Genomic DNA, 27,629 nt, shown 5'->3' on the forward strand with positions numbered 1-27,629 from the left:
AAACTACAAAAGTATTTATTGAGTACCTACTAGATGTCTCAATAGTAATATTAATTATTCATTTGGCTACCTTCTGTGATTAATATAATACATGTTCTTTTGGTATAGAAATAGTGTTTCTAGGTATAGGTAATAGAGTAGGTAAGAGATTATAACAGGAGAATATAACAGGACAGTTTGGTGTGGAAGATGTTTTGGAATAGAATAGTCATTTTGTAGGAAAGGAATTACGCCATAAACCATGTGGAGTTCTGGTAAAAATATTGTGTACAGAAACTGAATATTGGTTGGTTCAGGTAAAACAATTTACCTTCCAGCATTTCTAGGAAATGAGAAATCAGAATTACACAAAACTTAATTAGCACGAAGGGTGTTTTTCATTTTGCCAAAGAATTCACATTAGGATTCCTTTAACCAGTTCGCTTAATGAGCGAAAGGTTGCTGGGATTCAGGTGTTTCACTTGGCAGTGAGTGGGTCAAGCAGATGTGAGTAATTCAGGGGAAGCTGGGAATGAAAGTAACTGGAGAGCCCCAGGAAAGGGCAAGTCTGTAGGTTAAGGGCAAGTCTGTAGGTTAAGCCACAATGGGAAATATTTCTTGGACATTTTATGTGCAAGTAACTGTGTGGTTCTGGGGAATTTGGTGTTGAGATTCCCACTGCAGGACAATGTGAACCCCTACTTGGACAGGCTTTCATTGACACAAAATAAACGATCTTGTGTTGGTCTAAGACTAAACTGACTGCAGAATGGGAAGCCGGGACCCAGTTCTCTGAGGAGCAGCGGGAAAGCCATTTCACCCTTTGAGGTTGTGGTTGATGAGAAGTGGTGTGTTGGGTCTATTTCACCTGCATTCCGGCCCAAAACTGGATGAATTTCAAATTTTGCTGGTGCAAAAGCCGGAGCTGGAGCTGTACTGATTTTTTTTTTTTTCCTTCTAACTGGCTCTGGGAGGAGTTGGGCTGTGTGAGTCAGCTGGCATAGGGACTCATCGGGGCAAGTGCTAACTGCTGGATCCATTCATCATTTAAAGCTCTATTTCAGGGGCGCCTGGGTGGCTCAGTCGTTAAGCGTCTGCCTTCGGCTCAGGTCATGATCCCAGGGTCCTGGGATCCAGCCCCGCGTCGGGCTCCCTGCTCGGCAGGAAGCCTGCTTCTCCCTCTCCCACTCCTCCTGCTTGTGTTCCCTCTCTCGCTGTCTCTGTCAAATAAATAAAAAATCTATAAAGCTCCATTTCAGTTCATAAGATGTATGAGTTATTCCCATCTATTGTGTTAGTGGAATGTTCAGTGTTTTAGCAACAATGCCTGGACTCACATAAAGCTTTACTTTAAACAGCACAGGTGTGCTCCACTTAGTCCTAACGTGGGCTGCCCAGAAACGTGTAGTGAGTTAAAAGGAGACACAGTAACAGAAGAGGAACATCAAAGCAGCCAAACCTCATTCAAAATCATTAAATACAGCCAGGGACTGAAGACAAGACAGAATATTAACGGGTAGCTCCTTCCCCTGGGGTCCGCAAGTAAATAACTCCTATTACGGATAACGCAAGTTTTACAGGTATTCCAGGGAGACTGTGTTTCTGGATAATAGATTCGGGGCAGAGACTGGGCACAAGAGCTGAAGTAGTAGGTGAAGGTGGAAACATAAATACAGATTAATTGAAAACACTTTTTTTTTTTTTAATTTGAAATAACGGAAGTCATACTGTAAGGATTTTTGTCTCCTGAGCGTCTTCAAATTATAGGCCCATTCTAGAAAAGCAAATTGCTTATTACAAATCTCTTTCTCAGGGCACGTGGGTGGCTCAATTGGTTGGCATCTGTCTTTGGCTCAGGTCATGATCCCAGCATCCTGGGATCGAGTCCCCCATCGGGCTCCCCGCTTGGTGGGGGGTCCGCTTCTCCCTCTCCCTCTGTCTCTCCCCCTGCTTGTGTTCCCTCTCTCATTCTCTCAAATAAATAATTTTTAAAAATCTCTTTCTCTCTTTTCCTTCTTTCTCAAATACCTCCATGCTATGTATTTGTGACATTTACATATAAAAATACATAAAACTAGTGTGGGGTTGTTGAATGGAGTCATAGTTACAAACAGGGCCTTTGGGAATTCGTACATTTCGCTTTGAATTTCTGCTCTTCCATTTATCAGCAGTGAGCTTCAGTTTCCAACCTATAAAATGGGAATAATCATAGTCCCTACCTCCAAGGCTCTTCTGAGGTTTAAATGAGAGAATGTGTCAAAAATAGGGCTAGGGCGCCTGGGTGGCTCAGTCGGTTAAGCGCCTGCCTTCGGCTCAGGTCATGATCGTGGAGTCCCGGGATCGAGTCCCGCATCGGGCTCCCTGCTCGGCAGGGAGTCTGCTTCTCCCTCTGACCCTCCTCCCTCTCATGCTCTCTGTCTCTCATTCTCTCTCTCGCAAATAAATAGAATCTTTAAAAAAAAAAAAATAGGGCTAGAATGAGCCCTAGCGCATAGCCAGTATTCTCTAAATGTTCATTGTTGTTAATTATTTAGTGTTTGGAGGAGAAGGTTTGACTTTGGTCAATTGAATGAGAAAGACCAGAAATCACTTAAGATCGTGCTGAGTCCTCAGTAGAAATCAACTGGAAGACAAATTGATATTTCATATCATTGTATGAGTTTCAAAATAAGACACTTTAAATTCACATCCTAATTATCAGCATGAACAAAGCACAGTAAGAAATACTAACCAACGACACATTGCTAATTGGTATGTTTAGGACAGAGCCTCACACAAAGTGTTTAATTGTACAGCAGGAATTATTTTTGCTTGACTGAAACACCCTTCCAAGTTGGGTGAGAAAGAGCAGGCAAATCCTTGTGACAAGCATGAGAGCTTGGGGTAGACTTCTCTTCACTGCACATTACTCAAGTTGGTATAACTTGTGCATTTGAACTGGGCATTCAGCATCTATTTTTGTCTAGAGAAGAGAAGCCCTTCTCCCCTAATCTGTGGTCTGGGCTGTCAGACAACTTGTGAACTGAGTCCCCTGGAATTTTCTTCCACGGTCTCTGGGATCAAGGTCATGCTGTGGCCAATGTCGACCAAGGCCTGCTAGCAAGAGAAGAGGCTCCCCAGGTTTTAGCTGTCCCCCAGCGCAGAGCAGCATAGGAAGTCACATCTGATTAAACCATGGACAAAGAGATCCAACTCATCTCCACGTGTTTGCATTCATGGACTAGTCAACATTGCCAGTTTTCTAATAATAAGGACCGTCTGAAGACTGGCTGATTCCTCTGCCTCCTCTTTTTTTTTTTTAATTTTTTTTCTTGGAGACTCTGGTGTCACACAGGTGCAGACCCAGAGTACCACTGACAATTCTAATTCGTTTCAGCCTTTCTTGGTGCTTTCTCATCAGCACAGTCTTGGGCTCCTGCTTTGTCCTTCAGAGGCTGGATTCTTGTTTTATTAGGCTGACATTTTGTTCTGACCTCTGTTGACAGCTTCTGGCCTCTGGCATGCACTCTGTTGAGTCACTTCTTTTATTTATAACTTAAGTTCTTCAGCTCGGCTCAGACAAACCCATTGATTTGTGATCTGGTCACACTCGCATTGCTCTATCTAACGTAAAATCTTATCTTATTCTCTAGCATCGCTCTTTTTGTCCGTGACATTTATTTGGCTTCTCGCATTTTCATTTTGCTTTTCCTCCTACCCTGATTACAGAATTTACATTTCTGCACGATACCAGCAAGGAAAAGCGGTTCCAGTTCAGAGAGACCACTGTGAAGTGTACCTTATGTGTTTAAAGCACTTTATGGTTTTACAGAGCATCCTTCCCCACACAATACCTTATGTGATCCTCACAACAACCCTGTGAGGTAGGTGTCACGATGTCCATTTTACAGGAGAGGGAATGGAAGGGCTGAGAGACACATGGACACATGACTCAGAATTTACTAGAAACCTAAGACTGTGAAGCTTGGGTCTATGTGTAAACCTTGAAGGAAATGAGAGGTGTGACAATGTGATCTTTTAATTAATAGAGAAACCTACACAAATATCACACTACCCTATATCTTCCCTGTTCCTTTTTTTTTGGTCGGTCTTTTCTTACCTTGTCTCCTTGTCATTTTTATCCCTTTCTTCACCTACACAAAATATCTCCAGGTCTACTGAAATATTTCTTCATCCTCAGGATCTATAATTGATATTTAAAGTGTAATATACAAGGAGCTTTTTAGAATAAAACATTTCAGTATTATTTTTTCATGATCAAAATATTCTTGCTTCAGATAGCCGGGTCATTTAAGGAAACAAGTTCTATTTTTTGGTCTAAATGTGTTGAATGAACTGTCCAAGCTCTACTTTACTTCACTATAAACTTGAAAAAAAAAAAAAAAAGGTTGTAATTTGTAGAATAAGACGACAAGAAGGTAAACTAAGCTAATCAAAATCAATTTACTTTTTAATATTTTAAGGAATTTAATAATCTTGATCTCCTCCAAACACCTCTAGAACCCTATTCCTCCCCTTATAAAATTCTGCTGTATTGTAGAAATTGCCCATTTACATGTTTAGGGCTTCCAGGGACAATTAGCTCTATAAGGTGAGAGGCAATAGTCATCTTATTAGCTCCTATGTCCAGCTCCAGGAGGTATGCAATGAACATATGCTGAGTGAATGAATGAGTGAATTAACAAATGCATTTTCTTTTATGTATCCTATCACTTATTGAGAGTATTGTTTTTAAACGTCAAGAACCCACATAGAATCAGTATCCAAGAGATGTCTCCTAGAACCCAATGGGTTAAATTGGGTTCAAAAAACACGAGGTGAGTGGATGGCAGAGGGCTTCTGGCCTGGCTCTGAGAACGGGCATGAGCAGCCCACCAGTCAGTACATGGGAAGCATCCCAGCTAAGGGCGCTAGGAGGTGGTGGTGATGGTGGGGTACTGGAGTGGGGAGAGGTAGGAACGTGAGAACAGAGGCGCAAACAGCACAAAGGACCAGGAGAGAAAGCCATGTGGAAGCTGCACACCACACAGGAACCAAAGCCATTTGGAGGAGCCACAAGGGGATCTTGGAGTTGGTTGTGCTGACGACTTGTCCAGAGGTGAAGGGCCTTAATGAGATGGTAGCAGAGGGTGTCTTGCCCAACCCACCTGATCTTAAAAGGGCCCTGCCCAAATACGATCAGGGGGTTGTACCGGTCCTGACATATATATATATAAAAGAGGAAATTAGTGATTATTCTTTTTATATTTAAATCATGCCTGAAAAATATTAAAACTATATATTAAAATAACTCAATATAAATTATTATTTATCAGAACTAATTAAAGATGGGGAGAATCAGGCACTTTCATGCAGAATAAATTGGTACAACCTTTTTGGAGCTATTTACAAGAAACCATCAGATTGTAAAATGCATGTCACCTTTGAACTGTTGACTCTACTCCTAGCAAATCCTCTATTATAAGATAGCTCCACAAGGTCATGTATGAGACTGCTGAATGTAGCATTGCTTATTAAAGCCAAACCATGGCCAACAAAAATCATCAAGTGTTCATGACTAGGGAAGACTGATGTATTATGGGCACTATGGTATACCCATATAATGGAATATTGGATAGTCATTGAGAGAAAAGAGCTAGAGCCACATGTCCCGACATGGGCAAGTGACTGACATACTAACTTCAATCAGGTAAAAGCAGAACATACTGTATAGATGTTTGTGTCTATGATTCTTTCTTTTAGAAACATTATGGAGTTATATATACTCTCTATAGGGGTGGTGCATGGAGGGAAATCTGGAGGCCATAAACACTTATACACAGAAATATCTCTATTGTTGCTTTCACAAAGAAAGTATGAGCATAAAGTTCAAAACAGCCTTGAAAATATCTATAGCTGAACACATTTCTGAACAAATCTGAAAAAAACATTCAAAACATTTGATAACCTCAGGTACCAGAAGACCGGGTGGGTGTTCAGTTTAAAAGACTGCAAAACAGAGAAGTTCTTTACTTGCCAAGCTTACCCAGAGTCAAGGTTAAGTAGCTCAGAAAGTCTCAGGAAAAGGAGAAAAAGAGATAAAAACCGCATCAACGATAAAGATAAAGGCAGAGATAAAGACAGAGATAAACAGGAAGATAGAGAAAAGAAGTTAAACAATGAGCTCAAGTGAAAATAACTGGAGTGACAAGGAGAAAGGAGACCAGGTAGGATAGAAAGTATTACAGCAGACAAAAGTAATCAGATTAAAGAAATGGACAGGAGGGCGCCTGGGTGGCTCAGATGGTTAAGCGTCTGCCTTCGGCTCAGGTCATGATCTCAGGGTCCTGGGATCGAGTCCCGCATCGGGCTCCCTGCTCCTTGGGAGCCTGCTTCTCCCTCTGCCTTTCTCTCTCGCTCTGTCTCTCATGAATTAAAAAAAAAAAAAAAAGAAATGGACAGGAAGGAGAAAAGGTATACTAATGTTTCCATTATCTTACTATAATAGTAACAACACTAATAAGCACTGAAAGATGCTAAAGCACTGTGAGGAGACACACAATAATGTTGCTCAATTTAGGGGCGAGAGCCACCAGCAATACAACAATTGTGAAAAGCATGTACTTGAATGGCTAGCATTCAAGGTGGTGAACCTAAATTGTCTAAGGGCCGTATCCATACACACTACAGGTTAAAATAATTCCGCCATAAGGGAGAGAAATTGGTACTATATTTATTTTAATCTTTTTTTTTTTTTTTTTAGATTTTATTTATTTGACAGGGAGAGAGATAGCGAGAGAGGGAACACAAGCAGGGGGAGTGGGAGAGGGAAAAGCAGGCTTCCTGCGGAGCAGGGAGCCTGATGCAGGGGTCGATCCCAGGACCCTGAGATCATGACCCGAGCCAAAGGCAGACGCTTAACGACTGAGCCACCCAGGCGCCCTGGTACTATATTTTTAAATAATAACTACAACACAAAAATGCTAGATTTTTGGTACATTAAAGAATTAGCCATAATCTGTGTAAAGCAGACACTGTTTGGGTAGAGATTAGGATCACAGTGTAGTGGCAGATATCCCCGGATAGTAGCTGTCTCCTGCTGGGAACGCAGGACAGGGGATTCTTCGGTTCCTTTTCATAATCCTTTCACTTGATCTGTGTGGATTCAGCCTAATACACAACAACCGACTTAGAGCATGGCGTATTGATGACATCCCATCTAACATTTTGTTCTGAAGGGCCAATGTATATGAGGTCAGCATCCGATCAACAGAGCTCCCTGTGTCAAATCTATTCTGCTGCAATTTTGAAAGTCTAGGATATAGAATGCAACTTTTCAAGTTTTTAGTAAAACAGAACAAAACACAAAACCCCCAGCCATCAGAGAATCGGTCGGCCAGGGTTCTCAGATTGTCCAACTTCCTAGCTGGAGTCTTTCAGTTTGCTCAGTCAGTAGGTAAGGAGGTACAATTGTTTCTGTTCATAAACTTGATTTTCCTTCAGTAGATTGAAAGTGGCTTGAAAATTGAACAATTTTCTATGTGGAATTTTTAGAAAATTGTGCTCATCAGGAAAACAAAATACAAATGGGTAATGAGACTCAGGGTTGTATAATTTAATCTATTTGTTTTACTCCAATTAGCATGCTTTATTTGGAGAAAACTGTGGCTGACTTCCACAGAACCTCTATGGATTGATGCTGAAGTTGCCCACACTCTCCTTGAGCCCAGACCACTATGATCACAGGCTTGTTTATTATAAGGCACACATAAAAACAATGAAACATAAACTTACTTAGTATGCTTCCACTCCCTTTGTCCCCCTTCTGGCCTTTTGGTCCAGGATTTCCTTGAAAACAAACAAAAAGCAACATTTTTTTTTGTAATTAGGGCAATTTAATTATTAAAAAAAAAATAACTGTTGTAAATGGAGACAAAGATGAATTGCTTTAAATGGAGACAAAGCATCACAAGGTAACCCGTAATATCAACTTACCATATCCTACTGTATTCAAATACAATAATGTTGATGTTAATAATAATAATAATGGCTATCATTTTATTTTCACTATTGAAAAATTTTTTAAACTTATTTTATTTAAATTCAATTAGTTAACAGATAGTGTATCATTAGTTTCAGATGTAATGGCTATCATATAAAAAGTCCTATTAGAAACCTGTCCTTGTTCTGGGTAGGTCCCTTTATCCATTATCTCAAGTTATTTATAAGGGCATTAAATATCCCATTTTCCTAAAGCAGACAAAACTGAGGTACAGCACTTTTTGTGCTTATTCATCTTGTTTTTTCCTCTTCTTTGACTTTGCTTTTCTCCCTCCTCCAGGAAGTTTCGTGTCCTTTCATCTCATCTGAAACCTTGATTCTATATTTTCCATTACACTTTATCTGGTTTTACATTTCTTTAGAGGGGAGAATCCCAAAGCTGGGCTGTGAATGAATTTCTGAGAATGCTAAGATCCTGATGACCTCATCCTGGGGGAAACTTAGAAGGTCTCAAGGGCATCCAAGGCTATAGGCTACTTCCTTTGGCTTTGAGAAACCTCACCTATTTACAGAAGGGTGTGGTACAAATGCTATCCTTTGATCTGAGGGTCAGGACTTCAAATAGGTACTGGAAACATTGTTAAGACCTTTGATGACTGTTCACGCACAGCTCCACTTTCGAAGGTACATCCAGAAGATCACGTCTTAGTACCAACAAAAAGATTTTAATGGTAACCATGTCATCTCCTGAGAGTGGGGCTATTCTTGTTTATTAATTCTTCTTCCAACATTCCTCAAATATTTACCTTGCAAGTAATCACCTTTCTTGGCATAAATGTAGGGCTGATCCTAGTACTCTCTTAAGTCAGAATCTTTGTTAATGTTCTTGACTTCCCCCAACAAAATCAAGACCCTCTGTCTTTTCATCCAAGAGCTCAGAGGACATAGTTTCAAATCCATGGTTTGTAATAGCATACTAACAGCAATTTTAGAAATTTCTATTTGAATTATTTTGCTCTGCTACTTACCAGGTATGTGGCTCAAAACAAGTTTTCAAATCTTTCTGAACTAAAAGCTTATTTTTCTATCAAATGAAAAAATAACACCTTCCATTGCACAGTTACCTTAAAAATTAGCAACAGTGTTTATAAAGCATCTTGCCCATGAAGAGATGAATAGAAGAGATGGTAGCTCTTACTGTTTTACATCTTCCAAAGCTTAGCTAGTATTTTCAATAACATCATTATGAGTTCAAGTGTTTTTAGTGCCCCTTCTATTAGCTAGACGCTAGGTTAGTTTTTTTTACAGACCTGTCATAATTAGCCCAGCTGTTTAGCTATTTCTTTTTCTTTTTTTTAGATTTACTTATTTATTTATTTGACACAGAGAGAGAGAGAGACAGAGAGAGAGGGAACAGAACAGGGGTAGTGGGAGAGGGAGAAGCAGACTCCAGGCTGAGCAAGGAGCCCAATGCGGTGCTCGATCCCAAGACCCTGGGATCATGACCTGAGCCGAAGGCAGACGCTTACTGACTGAGCCACCCAGGCGCCCCTAGCTAAAAATTTTATTTATTTATTTATTTATTTATTTATTTATTTATTTATTTATTTATTTATTTATTTATTTATCAGAGAGAGAGAGAGAGAGAGAGACTGAGCACATGCAGGGGGAGCAGCGGGCTGAGGGAGAAGCAGGCTCCACACTGAGCAAGGTACCCGATGCCTCAATCCCAGGACCCATGACCCTGGAATCATGATTTCAGCTATTTCAATTTTAGATGTGACCATCCTCCATCCTAAGCCTACAGCTGTTTCCTATTTCCTGAAGTCTCCACCTTCAACCCTTCTCACTAAACTTACCCTCTTTCCTCTGTCTCTTCAACCATTCCTTTATCTTATCATCAGCATTTAAATAGTATTTGAATCTCTTTCAAAGAAAAAAAAATCAAATGAGAAAACACAACAAACAAAAAACTGACTTCTTTCTTCTCTGAGAGTCAGATTGCTCAAGAATTGGCTCCTCCTCCTTGCCTGATCCTCATCTGCAATTCATCTCTGAGCATCCCCGATCTGATTTCCACTTACCCCACTGAAACCTCTCTCAATAAGTCCTTATAGTAATAATGCAAAGAGCTTTCTGAAGAGTCCTTATAGCAATAATGCAAAGAGCTTTCTGAAGAGTCCTTATAGCAATAATGCAAAGAGCTTTCTGTAGAGTTCATTTTCCTTGACCACCTTTTAAAACTCCCTCTCGCCTTTGACTTTTTCATCACTCCTTCCCCAGATTTTCTTCCTCACTCTGGCTGCTTCTGTTCAATCCACTGCTTTGTTCTTCCTGCTCAGCCTGTACCTTCACTACTTAAGGCTTCATCCTGGGCCACTTCTCTTCTGTCTACTCATGAAATAGTATTAAAATCAATGATTCCTGACTTGTTAATTTTAGCCATTCTGACTGGTGAGAAACCTCTCATTGAGGTTTTGATTTAGATTTCCCTGATGCCAAGCGATATTGAGCACTTTTTATGTGTCAGATGTTGGCGGGGATGCGGAGAAAGGGGAACCCTCCTACACTGTTGGTGGGAATGCAAGCTGGTGCTACCACTCTGGAAAACAGTATGGAGGTTCCTCAAAAACTTGAAAATGGAGCTACCCTATGATCCAGCAATTGCACTACTGGGTGTTTACCCCAAAGATACAAATGTAGTGATCTGAAGGGGTATGTGTACCCCAATGTTTATAGCAGCAATGTCCACAATCGCCAAACTATGGAAAGAGCCAAGATGTCCATCGACAGATGAATGGATAAAGAAGATGTGGTATATATATATATATATATATATATATATATACACAATGGAATATTATGCAGCCATCAAAAGGAATGAGATCTTGCCATTTGCAACGACGTGGATGGAACTGGAGGGTGTTATGCTGAGTGAAATAAGTCAATCAGAGAAAGACATGTATCATATGATCTCACTGATATGAGGAATTCTTAATCTCAGGAAACAAACTGAGGGTTGCTGGAGTGGTGGGGGGTAGGAGGGATGGGGCGGCTGGGTGATAGACATTGGGGAGGGTATGTGCTATGGTGAGTGCTGTGAAGTGTGCAAGACTGTTGAATCACAGATCTGTGCCTCTGAAGCAAATAATACATTATATGTTAAAAAAAAAAAGAAGAAGAAGAAGATAGCAGTCAGGGAAGAATGAAGTGGGGGAAATCGGAGGGGGAGATGAATCATCAGAGACGATGGACTCTGAAAAACAAACTGAGGGTTCTAGAGGGGAGGGGGTGGGGGGATGGGTTAGCCTGGTGATGGGTATTAAAGAGGGCACGTACTGCATGGAGCACTAGGTGTTATACACAAACAATGAATCATGGAACACTACATCAAAAACTAATGATGTAATGTATGGTGATTAACATAATAAAAAAAATCAATGATTCCAATAAACATTTATATAATCATAGCTACAACTTTGTCTTTCTATCTCCAGCCTCTCCCCTGAACTCCAAACCCCTATATTCACCAATCTACGAATATTTCCATGAGGGACACAGAGAAAATGTTCAGTAATTATTTGTCAAATAAATAAATGAATCATAAATGGCCTATAGTTTTAGATACCCCTAAACTTTTTGAAGTAAATATGTGAGATTATAACTGCTCTACCCTATAGATCAAGACACCATAAATCGTCCCCTTCTCTTAAGGACTGTTACTGTGTCTTAAGTACCTCTCATTTCCTGGTGCTGGCACTGTACCTCGTACATAGTAGGTAGGTATTATATGTGGAAGGAAGGGCACAGGGTGGGGAAGGAAAGGAGAGCAGAAGAGAAAATAGGGTGATAGTTCTTAAACATTTTGCTTTGAAATCTGTCAATGCTTTCAATACTATCCTGATAGTCCAGGCTGTGTCGTTAGTTAGAATATGACGATTATTGGATTTTATTTTTAATTTTACTACCTTCTTTGGACTCCTGTGGAGGAGAGACTCTATTATTCATTGTTTTAATGTACAGTATAACTAAAGTAATACCAGTCACTGATGCTCACATTTCTACCAAATTTGAGTTTTTAAATAAGGCAGTGGTATCCTAAGGATATCTTTTGTCAAAGGAAATCCTGCCTCTGCCCTGGCATTTATTTTTTGCAGAGTTCTCTTTCTCCACTCCTTTTATTTTTACCTAAAGATTTGGTTCTCAAAATGTGGTCCCTGGAACAGCATCACCTTGATCACCTGGAAACTTAGGAGGACTGAAAATTTTCAAGGCAGTGCAGACCCCAATCTACTGAATCAGAAACTCTGGGGGTAGAGCACAGTACATGGTTTTAATAGGCCCTACAGGTCATTCTTTTTTAAAAAAAATTTTATTTATTTATTTGAGAGAGAGAGAGTGCGCATGAGCATGAGCGGGGGGAAGGGCAGAGGGAGAAGCAGACCCCCCGCTGAGCAGGGAGCATGATAGGGGCTTCATCCCGGGACCCTGGGATCATGACCTGAGCAGAAGGCAGACGCTTAACCGACTGAGGCGCCCCGGTGCCCCTCCTACAGGTGATTCTAATGCCTGGTCACGTTTGAGAACCTCAGACCTAAAGAAATTGTACCTTTTTTTTTTTTTTTTATTGAAGTCTAGTTGACATACGATGTTATAGTAACTTCAGGTACACCGCCTAGTATGCATCTTTTAGTCCAGCACTAACATGACTTCCTCTGTAAGAATTCATCACTCTCTACTTTCTGCTCCCATAATATTTTGTCCTAATTCATGAATGTTTAATACTTACCACGTTGCATTACAGCTAATTGCTTCTCCATTTTTCTGTCCCTGCTCCTTAAAGGCTGTACTATATTTATCTAGGGCACCCAGTGAACCCTCATAAAATTGTGCTGGATTGGTGAATGAATCAATGAATGCTCTCTCAAATACTTTGACTGGAGGGCATGTGTTGAACTGTAGGAATTTGATAGTAGAAAAAAATCCTACAGCTTGTGTAGGCAGTAGCTACTAACATAAATATAGAGCTCGCTTTGTGACAGAATTATCTGAAGTACTTTAAGACATCTATTTATTTCAATTCTGCAAAAATTCTAAAATATGGGTCCTCTTAATAGCCCTGTTTTTTAGATAAGGAAACTGAGGCACAGAGAGGATAAATGGGTGGGGACATAGGATATACGATGCTATTTCTGTCAGGTACCAACCATACTCTGCTATCCCTGTATTTCCCAAGAGTGTAAATAACAGACATGGAAGAACTATGTGCCAACATGAAATTCAAAGTCAAACCACTTGACAACCGTTTACCCTTCCCAAATGAACCACGTAAGGTTAGATAGTGCACATAAATGTTGCAGAATGATCTTGTTGATTAAACTTTAGAAGAGAGGTCATTGTGAGAAATTTCTGGGAGAAAACTCCAGGATGGAGAGCTGGCTCATCTTGTATCCTCAGCTTCAAGCACAGTGTATGAGAAAACAGAGACGCTCAAAACAAAGTGAAGTTATTTTTCATTACATCAGCTAAGTTGTGCTACAGTTATACATCCCCTCTGTGGGTTATTCTTAACATCGTCAGTGACCATGTAGGAAGGCTCTATATAACAGACAGATGGTTGTGAGAAAGAGTGAGGCCTTCTTAACATTCTTAAATTTTTTTTTGCCATGTTTCCACTTCTTATGTACTTTCCAGAAAGACAAACTAGTAATTCTGATTTATTTAGAGTGCATAGTGATATTCACTTATGAAGTTACCTCTTATGATTTAATGTAAATAGAAAGTTACAAACAGATTGTACCAGAAAGTGTCCTGGACAAAAATCTTACCATGATTTTGTGAGAGACCTATTTGAGAGAGATAGTAGATGAATATGCCATTTTAGCTTTAAACTTAGAATACAGATAAAATATTTTTTCTCACTTCATGGAATTATTTTGAATTATCTTGGAAACTATAAGTAGCTTCGCAATTTTGTCAAATTCGGGGTTTTTAAATATATTTATCTATTGCACACAAATTGCCCATTTAGGAAATTCAGCAATTCCTGAAGGATGTAGATAATTTCAAACAGATTAACAAATGAACGCTTCTTCCCATTTTGCCAAAAAGGCCTGATTAAAGCTAGACAGTTTTAGAGATGGTTGGTATATAAATATACCATTCAGTTCAGGTAATTGGGTCTGATTGTATCTTGCTTATTTGTGGCTAGCTGATTTTTCTGCAAGACCAATTGCCATTGCCACAGTCCATAAACACTGATACTATCAAAAATAACTCAACACACCTATTAAAATTGCTAAAATCCAAAATGCTGATAACACCAAAAGCCAGTGAGGATGTAGAACAACAGGAACGCTCATTCACTGCTGGTGGGAATGCAAAATGACACAGGCACTTTGGAAGACAGTCTGGTGGTTTCTTACAAAATTAAACACAGCAATCATGAGATCCAGCAATCAAACTTCTAGGTCGACTCATGTCAGCAACTTTATTCATGACTGCCAAAACTGGGAAGGACCAAGATGTCCTTCAAATAGGTGAGTGGATAAGCCAACTGTGGTACACCCATACATTAGAATATACTGAGCATTAGAAATAAATGAGCTATCTGGCCACAAAAAGATATGGAGAAGCTTAAATGCATACTGCTCAATGGAATAAGCCAATCTGAAATGACTACACACTGTATGGTTTCAACTGTATGACATTCTGGAAAAGGCAAAACTACAGAGAGCATCAAACGATTAGTGGTTGCACCAAATTGAGAAGGAGTATGGTGGTGATGAGTAGGTAGACTACAGGGGATCTTTAGAGAAGTGAAACTATTCTGTATGATACTGCAGTGGTGGATACATGTCATTATACAACTGTCAAAATCCACAGAATGTATAAAACCAAATGTGAACTCTAGTATAAACTGTGGACTTAAATTACTAATAATGTATCTATATTGGTTCATCAATTATTACAAATACACCATGTTAATAATGTTAACATGTAAGATGTTAACAATAGGGAAATTGGATGTGGGTTTATGAGAACTCTATTTTCTGTGCAGTTTTTCTATAAACCTAAAACTAATCTAAAAAACAAAATCTATTTTTAAAAAACACCTCAATGATAAGGATCCTATTCTCTTAGTCATTTTTTACTTTGAAATTAGGAAACAATAAGCCTGCCTCTTTCTAAAATTTCTGTGTAAATTTCACAATTCAAGCTTAAGCTATGGCCTTTTTCTAAGGAGTAGAAAAAATGTCATCACATATATAAATTTTAAAGAACCTGAACAATGTAGTTTATTAAGAACTAATATATAACAGCAGTCAGTTTATCTTGCACAGAATAGGATTTCTGACCTATCCGTAGATTGCTAACTATAACTCTCCAGGGTTTGGTCAGTTTTGGTTAAAAGGGTATTTGTACTTTGCTTGTTTTTCTTTGCTAGCCTTTCCATTCTCTCTGTTCTAACATAGACACCATTCTTCATGTGATTTATGGTTAGGTAGAGTTTATAAATCCTGTTGTCGTCTTTTTTTTTTTTTTTTTTCCCTTAAAGACAAATATTTTCCTTTGGGGCATAGAAACTTTCCTCAGGTAGAGAGAAATTAGTTTCAACATGTTTCAGACCACCAAATAAACTTCATGTGAGTCTACTATTCACACTAGGATGGCCATTGCTTGTGTTATACAAAGAAAATATACATTATCACAATACCTGTCCTCCCGGTCTTCCCCGGTGGCCCTGGGAATCCTCGAGGTCCAGAAAAGCCAACTGCTCCCTGATCACCTTTAAGACCTGGAGAACCTACATGGTTAATGAAGAAAAACACAGCAGTGATAATTCATTTTTCATATAGATTTGTGGTATAATGAAACAATTTAGTTTTGAATATGCAATAGGCAAATCTCCAAATGAAGGGATAATATTCCTTCCCAAAATTTCATGTGTGACATTGATAAATAATACAAGCAATTGGTAGAAACATTAGCGCACTTAGTACAAGGTAGATATCAGTAAATAACATACTGCTATTACAAATAAGAATACATGAGAAAAAAAATCTTGGAGTTTTGACCAGAAGGCTTATGCAGTCCAATTGGGAATCCTCAAATGGCAGGATTTTGCTGTAGCTGAAATGGTAACTTTGAAATGTACAAGGTAGGGACTGAATTCTTAAGATTTGTTCCCAAAAAAGCACAACTCAAGCAATGAGAAATATATAAAAAAAATATATTTTAAAAACTATTTAAATATATATTTAAAAACTGTATTTCTATATATTATATATATATTTTTTAAAATTGGGGTCCAAATGCTGGAATATATTAATCTTTCTTTTGATTGTATTCTATTATAATCCCAAACAATAATGTAACCATATATGTGTGTGTGTGTGTGTGTGTATATAGTATATGAAGATTCATTTATGGGTATATATTATATAAATATACAAATCCAGGTTTTATGTTCTTAAATGAAAACAGCCTTTCTCCCCCTCCCCCAATTACTGTGGTGACCATGAAAACTGCATATAAAAGTATTATTTTCCTGTAGAATAAAATATTTCATCCTGGAGCTCCAGCAGTTTGAAATAAACTATTGTAAAAATTTCATTTTAGATTTTATTATCAGTTCACAGAGATCTCATTAATTCAATTTTCAGTTAACTCCTTGGGAAGCACATTATTAAAAATTTAAAAATTATACATCTTTTTCCAATATCAATCTTTTAATATATTTTCATTAGTTTATAAGTTCCAGGAGGCAGGACTTATACATATTGAGAAAAAAAAAATCTTTTCTTGAGGTATATTCATACAGACACCTAAAATTGGGCTAACTCGTCTCTAAGAAATGTTAAGTATATTTTAAATTGTTAAGAAATATTATTCAACTGAGTCTAAACTTTGATTCCAACAGATCTTAAGCAGAGATCTAAAACAATAAAATGATAAATTATGTTTAGAAATATTCATAAAGTTAGGCCATCTCAAATGAATTTACTCAATATATATTACTTTGTATATATATAAATTCATATACCATATGTATTAAAAATACAAATGTATATATCTACATATGTATAACAATATATCCATATATCATCCATAGATAGATTCATATATTGGACACACACACACACACACACACAGACATACTCACACACTCCACCTTGTAGTATCTATTAGCTGGACTTCGTAGCATACATCCTAAAAAAGAACTAACATCACTTCTCAAGACAGGCTGATTGATTAATACTTATATCTTTCTTCATCATGCAAGCAAGACAGACCTCTGTACTCACAGTTATTAAGATCTGCCACTCAAATTTACATATAAAAATATTGACTCTAAATTCTCTCTCTCTTTTTTTTTACTCTTAGAACATTCCCAACTCTTTATAGAGAGTCTCTTACTGGTGACTCCCATTTTTACCATTTGCTCCATTAATTCAACAAAAATACACTGAGCACACATATGCCAATCCCTGTCTGTTCCTGGAATTACAAAGGTTCTTATCTAAACAGTTCTCCCAGTGTGGAGACATACAACAAGGAAGTGAACAAATAAAGAAAGAAGGTAAAGAAAGAAGGTAATTTTGGAGATTATAATTTTAGAAAAAAGGGAGAAATGCAATATAGGATGCCTTGCTTTAGAGAGGGGGGATCAGGAAGAACCCCTCCAAAGATGGCTTCCTGAGTACATTACAGTGATACTCGGGAGACAGCTGTTCAACTAGGAATTATGTCACATTGTCAGTGGGCAAACAAATGAATCTATAAATGAAGTAGATGTGATACTTTCATAGAAATCACGTTATCTCTAGACTTCTATTATGGGAGATGTTTAGGCAGGCTCTGTATGGCCTATGGAGTTATATGACCTGTTTAATGATGTTTGAAAACATGACCCCTAAATATAAGTACCATGACTGAACTTTATTCCACAACATCAGATTCTCTGAACCTTTCCAGTGACAATTAGCTAATGTTCTACAATAACCTGTGGCAAGGGGAAAGGGCCTGACACCTGCTGCTAACCCAGAGACAATCTAAGTACACAGAATCCCAGTCATGGAAGTTAGTGTTTTGAGGGACCTGACACATCATCTGTCATTTTGTAGAGGCAGGAACAGAAGACCAGAGAGATTCAACCATTTATGGGAAGCTGGTCTGATAATTAGTCACATATCCTGAGTTTGCAGCTCTCTATTCAGGCTTCTTTCTGTGGTCCAGCAGACTGGGGAAGAGCAGGGACTCTGAAATCATGCATCTGGGTTCAAAGACTTGCTCTGCCACTTACCAGCTACTGGTTGATCTTGGGTAAGTCATTTAACTTCCCTGTGCTTCTCTAAAATAGGTGCATTGTTTATCCCTAATCGGAAGTTTGATGTGATGGTTAAGAAAGTTATTGGTAAGTGTAAAACACTTGGAAAAGTGCCTGCCACACAATAAGTGATTTGTTCGTCTTCTTTTCTTCCTCCCCCTCTAATTATTCTCCTTCTCCTTCTTCTTCATGATACAATCATTATTTTCACCAGCTTTTTGTCAAGGCTGCTAAATTTAATTTTATTTAATGATATGTACACAGTTTGCAGGCATTTTTGGATTCCTTGGCACAATGTGTTACCTCCTGAAGAAACCTGCTTTCGACACTCAGAGGAAGAGTCTGCAGCCAGCAATGCTCCTTACTCATTTGTATATTTAGGGAGTGTGATCCATGTTGAAGGCTGGGTGAGAGGTCTTTCTGGGCCACAGACTGGGAGAAGGGGTGAGGCGGGGTAAAGACATGGGTAGATATAAAGATTAATGAAATACAGTTCTTGTCCTTCAATAACCACAGTAAGGATGGACTTTATTTTCTCCTCCAGAAGCATGATTCCTATGGTGGAAAATTCAAGCCAACTAAGAAAAGTAAACAGCACTGGATGAGGATCAAAATTTTACAGCCAAAGGAGCCTTTGGTTCCCTCTTGAGGCCTCTTCCCAGGTGTACAGGTCAGGCTACCATGGTATTGATCCCAGTGGGCAGAAACAGCCCAGCAGATGGCTATCCTGGGGCAATAGCCCAGAAAGTGGCCCCCAAAGGATCTCAGATGAGATCAGGAATCCTTGACCATAACATTCATCACTTACAGAATTACTTATCATACCGAGAGTTTTGTGAAAGCAGAGATTCTCTCCTTCTGAGTATGGGATCCACAAGGCCTTGTAGGGTATCAGGCACAGGAAAGGTGCTCAGTAAACATGTTGTGGAGTAAAAGGCACTAGGTCATTCTCCCTGGCATGCTTCTAAGGAGCTGCTGCTGTGAAATGAATTTCTATTATGTTATTTTGAGATAAAGCAAATTTTAACAGAATGTCCAGCCCAGTACCTGTAGTATATTTAATGCACTGATCATTTAGGACCACTAGAATAATCCTTTAAGTTTCTCAGGTTTACATATATATCCTGGTTGTGAATCTAGGGGACTTTGAGTTGGTCAAACTGAGTTTAATTAGCTCAACTGGAAGTATAGGTGGGATTTGAATGAACTCACTGTAATCAGGAAGTAGAAATACGACCACCCATCATATACTCTTTACTTCCTGATTCCAGTACTTCTATTGGGCAATCAGGCAATCTGGCAGAGAACAAAACAGAATGCAGCAAGGTAGGGAAGAATCCATGAGGAGAGATGCCTGGTAACCTGAATACTTCTGCTGCAGTGCCCTAAACCAAATGGCAACTTCATAATCTAAAAGAGTCCATTTACTCCCCAACAACGAAATCTAACTCTTTTATATGAGAAACTGCATAATGCCTGTTTGTGTAAACGAGCCGTCCCAACAGCAGCAGACTAAACCCTCATGAAAAGAATCAAAGCAGCTTTGCAATGGGATCTGTTTAGGGTATTAACAAAAGCTGAAACTTTTAAATCCATCTTTCTATTTCACACATCCGTAGTTCAGAAGCAGTTGCAAAAGATGCTCCCAAGATGAAGCTTTGTACAGCAGGTTGTAGCCCAGACTGAACTTAACATGGTTGAGTTAGAAAGCTTTGACAATTGCGGTTTGTAATGGAGGTGCTGACAGACCCCTGAGAGTATTAGCTCTGACAGCTGATAGCGTACTGGTTACTTCCTCTGCTATGACATGAGTGCACGACTGTGAGGATCTCCTGCGTCCTAGGCAAGTAGAAAGACTTTTCTGAATAAAGAATCTTACCCGGCAATATTTTCAAAGGCATACCAATAACCCACCTGATATACATACACACACACACACACATATATGATTTTATATATATATAATCATATATAATAATATAAATAGATATATAGATATATGTCAAATAATTTTAAAATCTTTTTAATGTGAACTATGTATTGGCTTTTTAAGCATAATGTTGTTAAGGTCAGAGAGGTGTCAAATTCACATCTTTCATTTTTAAATACTATTTTTCTGATGTAACCTGGGGGCTAGTCAATATATTGATCAGAAAGAAGAACATTTTATATAACCAAAAGACAGAATAACAGGATGAAGTACATGGTATTTAGACATGTTTCTGGCAGCACAAACCATTCTAGTTATAATTAAGCCATGCAGTATACTCCCCACTTTCAAAGAGCATGCGGGTATTTGATTTCTAGCCAAGAATAACATGACAATCATGCTATTGCTATTGTCTCCTCTATTTTTGTGAGAGCAAGGAAAGTTCATGCTCTTTCTCCTTTTCTGGCTTCTATTATCTTCTCTCAAAATATTGCTTTCAAGATTGCAACATCAACTGAGGAAAATAATTTAAGACAATTTTGCTCTAAGTAAGATAAAGAGAGTAGCTGATAGTAAAGGTGAAAGTCATCCGTATTCTAGTCAATATTTATATTTAGATTTCATGGGTTTAAGCAGATACATCCCAGTTAAGGACTGTATAAGGAATGTGATCCAATTTCCTCTGAAACACACACACACATGCAAATATATGCAAATATATTCAATGTGAAGATGATTTTCATATTCTCCTTCTCTTGTGACCTAAAGCTAGGGCTACCATATACTGTGTGAGATCGATAACACAGAGAGCACTCCCCAGACATGTGAAAAACCCCATGTGGTGGCTTTGGCTAAAGCATTTAACTTTCTTCAAAAAGCAAAAGTCAGTTACATTTGGTACATTATAGTGCTTAGGCTTCTGGAAAACACTTAATATCCCCCTTAGCACACACACGTCCAGATACACACATGCGTGCACCCCACGGGAGACAGATCAAATAGCAATTCCCCCCTACACACATATATGGATGTATATTATCGGGTCCTGAAGGATATGATGAAGTAGTTACTATTACCATACCTACTGCACCTGGAATGCCTTGTGGACCACGTTCTCCAGCGGGACCTCTATCTCCTTTTTCACCGCGGGGTCCAGGAGGACCTTTAAAAAATAAATGACAATTACCCATCACAGTTTTAAAACATAGGTAAAATGAATACGTCATGTTTCAAGACAGTTCTGTAAGTAAAGCCAGTCTTGTATTTGTTGTGTAGTAACATAGAATGAGTAAGACTGACCTTCCTGAATGGAGCCATGCCCTACTATGGAGGAGCGCAGTGCCCTATACTGACAAGGGTGAGATAGCACTAGAATAGACAACCTAATCATGTATTACATATTTATGTGTGTCTAGCACTTTTTTAGGTTCTTAGAACCCAGGAGCAGAGAAAAGACTCGGAGTCAATGATGCCATAAACTCAACTGAGTATTGTGTACATACTAGGCAGATTTCACTGCATTGATTTAGATGCTGTGTGGAAAATGTGGAAGGACGTAAAAATCATGTGTGATTCACACATAGTAGACAACCAAAAACCATGTTGTTGAAAATGACAAACTCAGACGTTTGTTAGAGAGATGCAGATCAGCGGGAGTAGCAGGTTGAAAAGCCTTTGAGAGAGTAGGATTTGAAAGGTAATTTGAACAATGGAGAGAATGAGATGAAAGAATCTGAGTAAGAGGGAAAGACTTGGGGAAAGGTAGGAAGGTGAAAATGAGTAAAATAATACTTTTCAAATAAAATACAGTTGACCCTTGAACAACATAGGTTTGGATGTTGGGTCCTCTCATATACAGATATTTTTCGACAAATACAGTACAGTACTGCAAATGTATTTTCTCTTGCTTATGATTTTCTTAATAACATTTCTTTTTTTCTAGAACACAGTATATAAGACATATAACATACAAAATACATGTTAATTGACTGTTACTGTTAAGGCTTCCGGTCAACAGTAGGCTATTAGTAAAGTGTTGGGGGATTCAGAAGTTACATACTCATTTTCAAGGGCACAAGGGGTCAGCACCCCAAACCCTGCACTGTTCAACTAGAGTTGTATTAAGTAATTGTATTAAGTAGAATCCCTAAATAGATATAGATATGATAAAATCAGTTGGGAGAGGTTGCAGGGAAAAGTTTGACTACCTCGCCTCACAATTTCCCAAGTGTCCCCTGAGTACTGAATTTAATCAATACTGATTTAGTCATTTGAATTTGCTGTGCCCAGCAAAATGGTTATCTAGTGATCACCTCTTGAGAATGATGGCACTTTGGAACTTAAAGGTAACCCTGCTAGTATTCCATCTTCTATGCAGACTGCATAGGACAAGTATTAATACCTCCACTTCAAGCAGAACACTTTGCAATTTCCTTTTCAACTCCAAATGGAAGAAACAAACTTGGATATACCACAGAATAATAAATAGCGATGTTTTAAAAGAGGTATTTTCAATCGCTGTGGTTTTGCCAAATGCATAGTCTAAGGATGACACACAACTATATTTAGCATCACTGGTTGGAGAACACTTGCTTACACATTTTAATCAGGTAGGAGAATAAAATACCTGAAAAATTTGAAGAGAGGACCACATGAATGGATAAAGATGATCTCATGAAAAAGTATATTCTGTTCATGTTCTTTATTTCTTTTGAAATCCTGTCCCTGCTTCTCTCCATTTTTCTGATCTGTTCCATTTTTCAAGGTCCAACTTGGATTTTAGAACCTTCCTTCCCTGGTTACTCAACTTTCAAGATATCATTGTTCTTCTCAATGGCACTTTGCCCCTTTCTCTTCATATGCAACATGGGGCAGTAATATTTTATTATACTTGCATTGCAAAAGCAACTCTACTCATTACAGGAAATACAAAAGCCTAAAAAGCTATAATTCATAATTCAATCATCTTAAGAGACTAACCATTAACATTTATTTCTTTTCTGTGTATTTTTTGTTTTGTTGGACTACATTTTTTTTTTTTTTTACATAATCACACACAAATTCCCCTAAGCTACAGCTTCATGTCGGAGACATATATTTAGATGTTGCCCAAGAAATGTCACAGTTCTACACCAGTGAGGAGTTACACCTCCACAACCATGAACATGGCTGCAGTTGATTCATCTCTACGTAGTGACAAAGTTAAGGGCAAGCAGGACAGAAAGACTCAACTTGCAGCCCGAATTTTGCTGAGCAAATTGAAAGGAAGCAAATCCACAGTACTCAAGTGTGGTGTTTTGAAAAAAAAAAAAAAGTGGACAAGGAAAGATTTTGATTTAGTAATTAGAGCTCTAAAGCAAGACACAGACATTCCAGGAAAAAGTAGAATGTATGAGATAAGAAACAAGTCACTGACAGACTAGATCTCGGCTCTTAGCCTCTGTGGTTAAGAGTTTTCACCATTTATTCAGCCAGTAAAAGATGGAACTCTTTTATAAACATTTCCCTTTCAATTATTTTGCAGGTAACTCTGTAGAGTAACTGCATAAAGCTCTATTGTTGGAGAATTAATTCAATCATAACTAATACATGGGTTACTTTATATAATTCTGAGTCAAAGATCCCTCACTGTTTTTTATATAAAATACTGATACTAGGTTTCTGAATCCCAGAGTAAGAAAACCAGGCATGCCTTGAAGAATTCTAACTAGGTGTGTTGGCTGTTACATTTTTATCCTTATTTTATTGTTCCTGTAACATTAATCTCACTTATTATGTTTCATTTTTTTTTTTTTAGATTTTATTTATTTATTTGACAGAGAGAATGAGACAGAGAGAGAGAGCATGAGATGCGGGAGGATCAGAGGGAGAAGCAGACCCCCTGCCGAGCAGGGAGCCCGATGCGGGACTCGATCCCGGGACTCCAGGATCATGACCTGAGCCGAAGGCAGTCGCTTAACCAACTGAGCCACCCAGGCGCCCTATTATGTTTCATTTTTATTTTTATACATTGTTATATCTCTTCTACTTCCTAGAAAATGTGGGAAGTATCTCAATAAATATTTGTAGTGTCTTTTACATATTTGGGGGGAGAGAAGAACACAGATCACACACCAGTTTTCTCTTAGCTTTGTGTGTAGAACTTTTGAGAACACAGTATAAATCACGCTATCATGCTACCTTCCAAAAGTGGTCTCCTCTCTATCCCTGCTGTAGCTCACATCCTAATCATCCTGCACTTGGACTAGTCTAGAGATTTTTATCTGGTCTGAATGTATTGTGTCTATTTTACCCTCATCTTTCCTTCAGTCCCAGCTTTAAAAAAAAATAGTACCTCTACAACTATATATAGAAATATAGATATCTGTTCTGCCATGTTATGGAAGAAAGAATGAAGAACTTAAAGTCAGGAGACTTGGTGTCTTTGCAGTCACCTTCTTTGCTCTGAATTACTAGCAAGCCATAAGAATTCACACTATTTTTCTTCAAATTTAATACCTTCTAACTGCAAAGTTACAGGGATAATTTGTAAATGCTGCAGCAGTAATTTTCCATGGACAATTCCCTCTATAAAACACACATACAAAATCCACTACTTAGCTCCCTCCCTGTGATTTTTTTTAAAAGGAAAACTAAGATTTCTACATCACCACAAAAAAGAGCTGATTTAGAATACTCAGTAACCATAAATATCGGAGATCAAAATTACACAGTTCACTAGAAAAGCAAATCCAGGCATATCCCATCATTTAAAATCCTCAGATGATACCAAAGAACTAATAATGTCTGCCTAAATTTCCAGCGCTATGCTTCTCTGTGTCCTATTCATTATGATCACACATTTTCTACTTTATTCTTAATCTTTCCCTGTCATCATAAAAATCTACCAAATCTTCTAGGCTATTGCTGCTTAAACCTGCCTCTTTTTTTCTTTTAGTTTTCATGCTCATTGACTTAGATCTATCTTTAATCTGGAAGAGGCCTTAAAGATTTCTTAGTCAAACATACATATAGAGGGGTCAGAGAGAGTAAACTATCCAAGGTCTTAAAGCTAGTTGGGTAAAACCAGAACTAGACTACTGCTTTCCTGACATTCTAGGCTATCCTATTCTAAACTTAACTGACTTCATTTCTGGCATCTGTTTTTCTGTTATTCCTGGGATGAATTTTTCCATTACATAGTGGTTAAAGACAACCATCTTTTATTTTTTAAATCATGATAATTGATTGCACAAATCTCCAAATTTATATTCCATCAATTGTTTATTCTTCTTCCTTGACATGAATATGTTTATGTTTGAATATAAATATGCTTTTAGATCCTGGAAAGAAAATTTGCTTAAAATCTCTTTTCAAATAAACATCACATTATCTTTTCTCACCACTGAGCCATATTGTATTTTATTTCTCTTAACTCCTCTCCTCGAATGTTTACCGACTTTGTTTCTTTAAATCATGCTATGTCTCACCCTCTGCCAAACTACTTCACTATTGCAGTGATGGAATTCCATTTAGTCCTTTAGACTCTAATGACTATAATTACTTGAAAATATGTTAAAATTTTTTTGTCTCTTTTATCTGCATGATTACTTAGCAACTGTTAATATCAAAAGGGGGGACACAAAGATGGCTAACCCTACAACCAACAAATGACAGGGAACACATTAATTTGTACAATTTGTTTTTCTTGGGTTATAGTTTCATAAGTACTTGTTAAAATTTCTTTTATGCCTAGATTTGGTAGAGAATATAAAAAACAGCCCCTAATTTTAAGGAATGTATTGTTTCCAAGAAGAGGCAACACTGCTCTAGAAGACAATGTAAGGTAATTTTCAAGATGATTATCATGTGAAGATTTCTCTGATGAAAGAATAACATTTAATATTAAGCAAGATACAGATGTCAGGAAGAGTATTACTCTGATGGAACTAGAGAAGGCTTCACATATTAGATGGACATTGAATGAGAGATACGATATTTTCAGATAGAAATAGAAGATACGATATTTCAAGTGAAGGCAAAGGCATGAGGCAGGATATAAAAACTACTGGGTGTTAGAATCACAGTTAAATCACTTGAAGTACTTGGTATCAAAAAGGGAAAAGGGAGGGAATCAGATATTCAAAAGTGGTTAGAAGACACATTATAGAAGACCCTGAGTGCCACTGGAGAGAAATGTATAATGAGGAAGTGATAGGCTTATAATCTAGGGTTTCTCTTCAGAAAGGCTGCATTTTAACAAGAATGTAGATAGGATTACAGTCTGAAAAGAAAGAAATGAGGAAGGAAATATTTGGGAGACTATTTCAATAGTCTGGTAGAGTGGTGATAAGAAAAGTTTACACAAGAATATAAAGAATCAACAAGGGGATAGAGAATATAGAACCTAAGAACTAATAGCAGTCTCGGAAGAAAATAAAAACAATTAAAATTGCTATGTTGGAAATCTGGAAAAATGACACTGCCATTACAGTGTGACTCAATAAGAAGAAAGTGCTAATTTCACTTATTTATTCAATACATATATATTTGCTCACCCACTGTAGAGCAGGCCCTTTAACAGGTGCTGGGTAGGGGGAGATTGACAAGAGAGGTGAAACTCAACCTCACTGAACTCACATGCTATTAGAGAAGATGTATGCTAAACAAATAAGCCAATGTGTATATGGAAAATTTCATCAAGTGACAAGTACTGTGAGGAATTTAAAGCGAATGATGACAGAGGGATGGGGAGAGAAAAACTAACCTCCAAAAAGGTGTTTTTGAAGAAGGATTGGAGCTCTAAGAGAAGAATGTTTCGAGAGAGCGGGAGTGTGGTGCACATTACGGACAGCAAGAAGTGAAACTAACATTTCCTCCTTCGTTACTTATACTTTTAAGTGGCACTTTCACTTTTCCAGATTTCCAAGCTAGACAGAGGGAATGCCAGAGGGGAAATGGGAAAATGAGGGCAGATAAGTAGACAAGTTCCAGACCAAGTAGGAATTTAGATTTATTCCAAATCAATGGGAAGAATATCAAAGGGGCTTAAGCATGAGAGCTAAAACATCTACTAACTTTTTTTAATACCACTCTTTTGCTCTCCATAATATAGAATGAATTAGAAGTCGAATCAGGAGGAACTGAGAAGTTGATGTAGTGCATCAGACAAGTATAGTCGCTTGAATTACCGTAGTAGCAGAGGAGATAGCGAGAAGTGATTTTATTCGAAATATTTTGTGTAAGAAGAGTTAACAGGACTCATAAATGGATCAGATGTAGGAAGTGACAGAAAGACATCAAAGAGCTTCCGAGATCTTGGAGTGGGTAACTAGTTGTATGATACGGCTGATAAGGCTGGGGAAGCCATAGAGTGGGGGCATGGATGGGGTAGGATGCTCAAGAATCAAGGGTTTGGTTTTGGATTTATAA

General features: G+C 38.1%; 1 protein-coding gene across 3 annotated transcripts in view; it reads right to left on the bottom strand.

Annotated features, from left to right (window-relative positions):
• The window catches only part of MSR1 (macrophage scavenger receptor 1), an 81,667-nt gene that overhangs the window by 23,212 nt on the left and 30,826 nt on the right, over nucleotides 1-27,629 (bottom strand). The window contains exons 6-9 of one of the 3 annotated variants that reach the window (XM_054508585.2): nucleotides 21,301-21,381; nucleotides 15,677-15,766; nucleotides 7,753-7,806; nucleotides 2,640-5,176 (exon numbers count right to left, since the gene is read on the bottom strand). In XM_054508585.2, the coding sequence (XP_054364560.1) occupies nucleotides 5,133-5,176; nucleotides 7,753-7,806; nucleotides 15,677-15,766; nucleotides 21,301-21,381 (269 nt within the window). In that variant the 3' untranslated portion in view covers nucleotides 2,640-5,132. Of the gene's footprint in view, nucleotides 1-2,639; nucleotides 5,177-6,908; nucleotides 7,129-7,752; nucleotides 7,807-15,676; nucleotides 15,767-21,300; nucleotides 21,382-27,629 lie in introns of those variants that run through there. The other 2 variants (XM_054508586.2, XM_045879738.3) reach the window with 2 other exon arrangements.

This window comes from Mirounga angustirostris, unplaced genomic scaffold, assembly GCF_029215605.1.
Source record: "Mirounga angustirostris isolate CCGP_5_RB_7025 unplaced genomic scaffold, mMirAng1.0.hap1 SCAF_2, whole genome shotgun sequence".
Lineage (NCBI taxonomy): Eukaryota > Metazoa > Chordata > Mammalia > Carnivora > Phocidae > Mirounga > Mirounga angustirostris.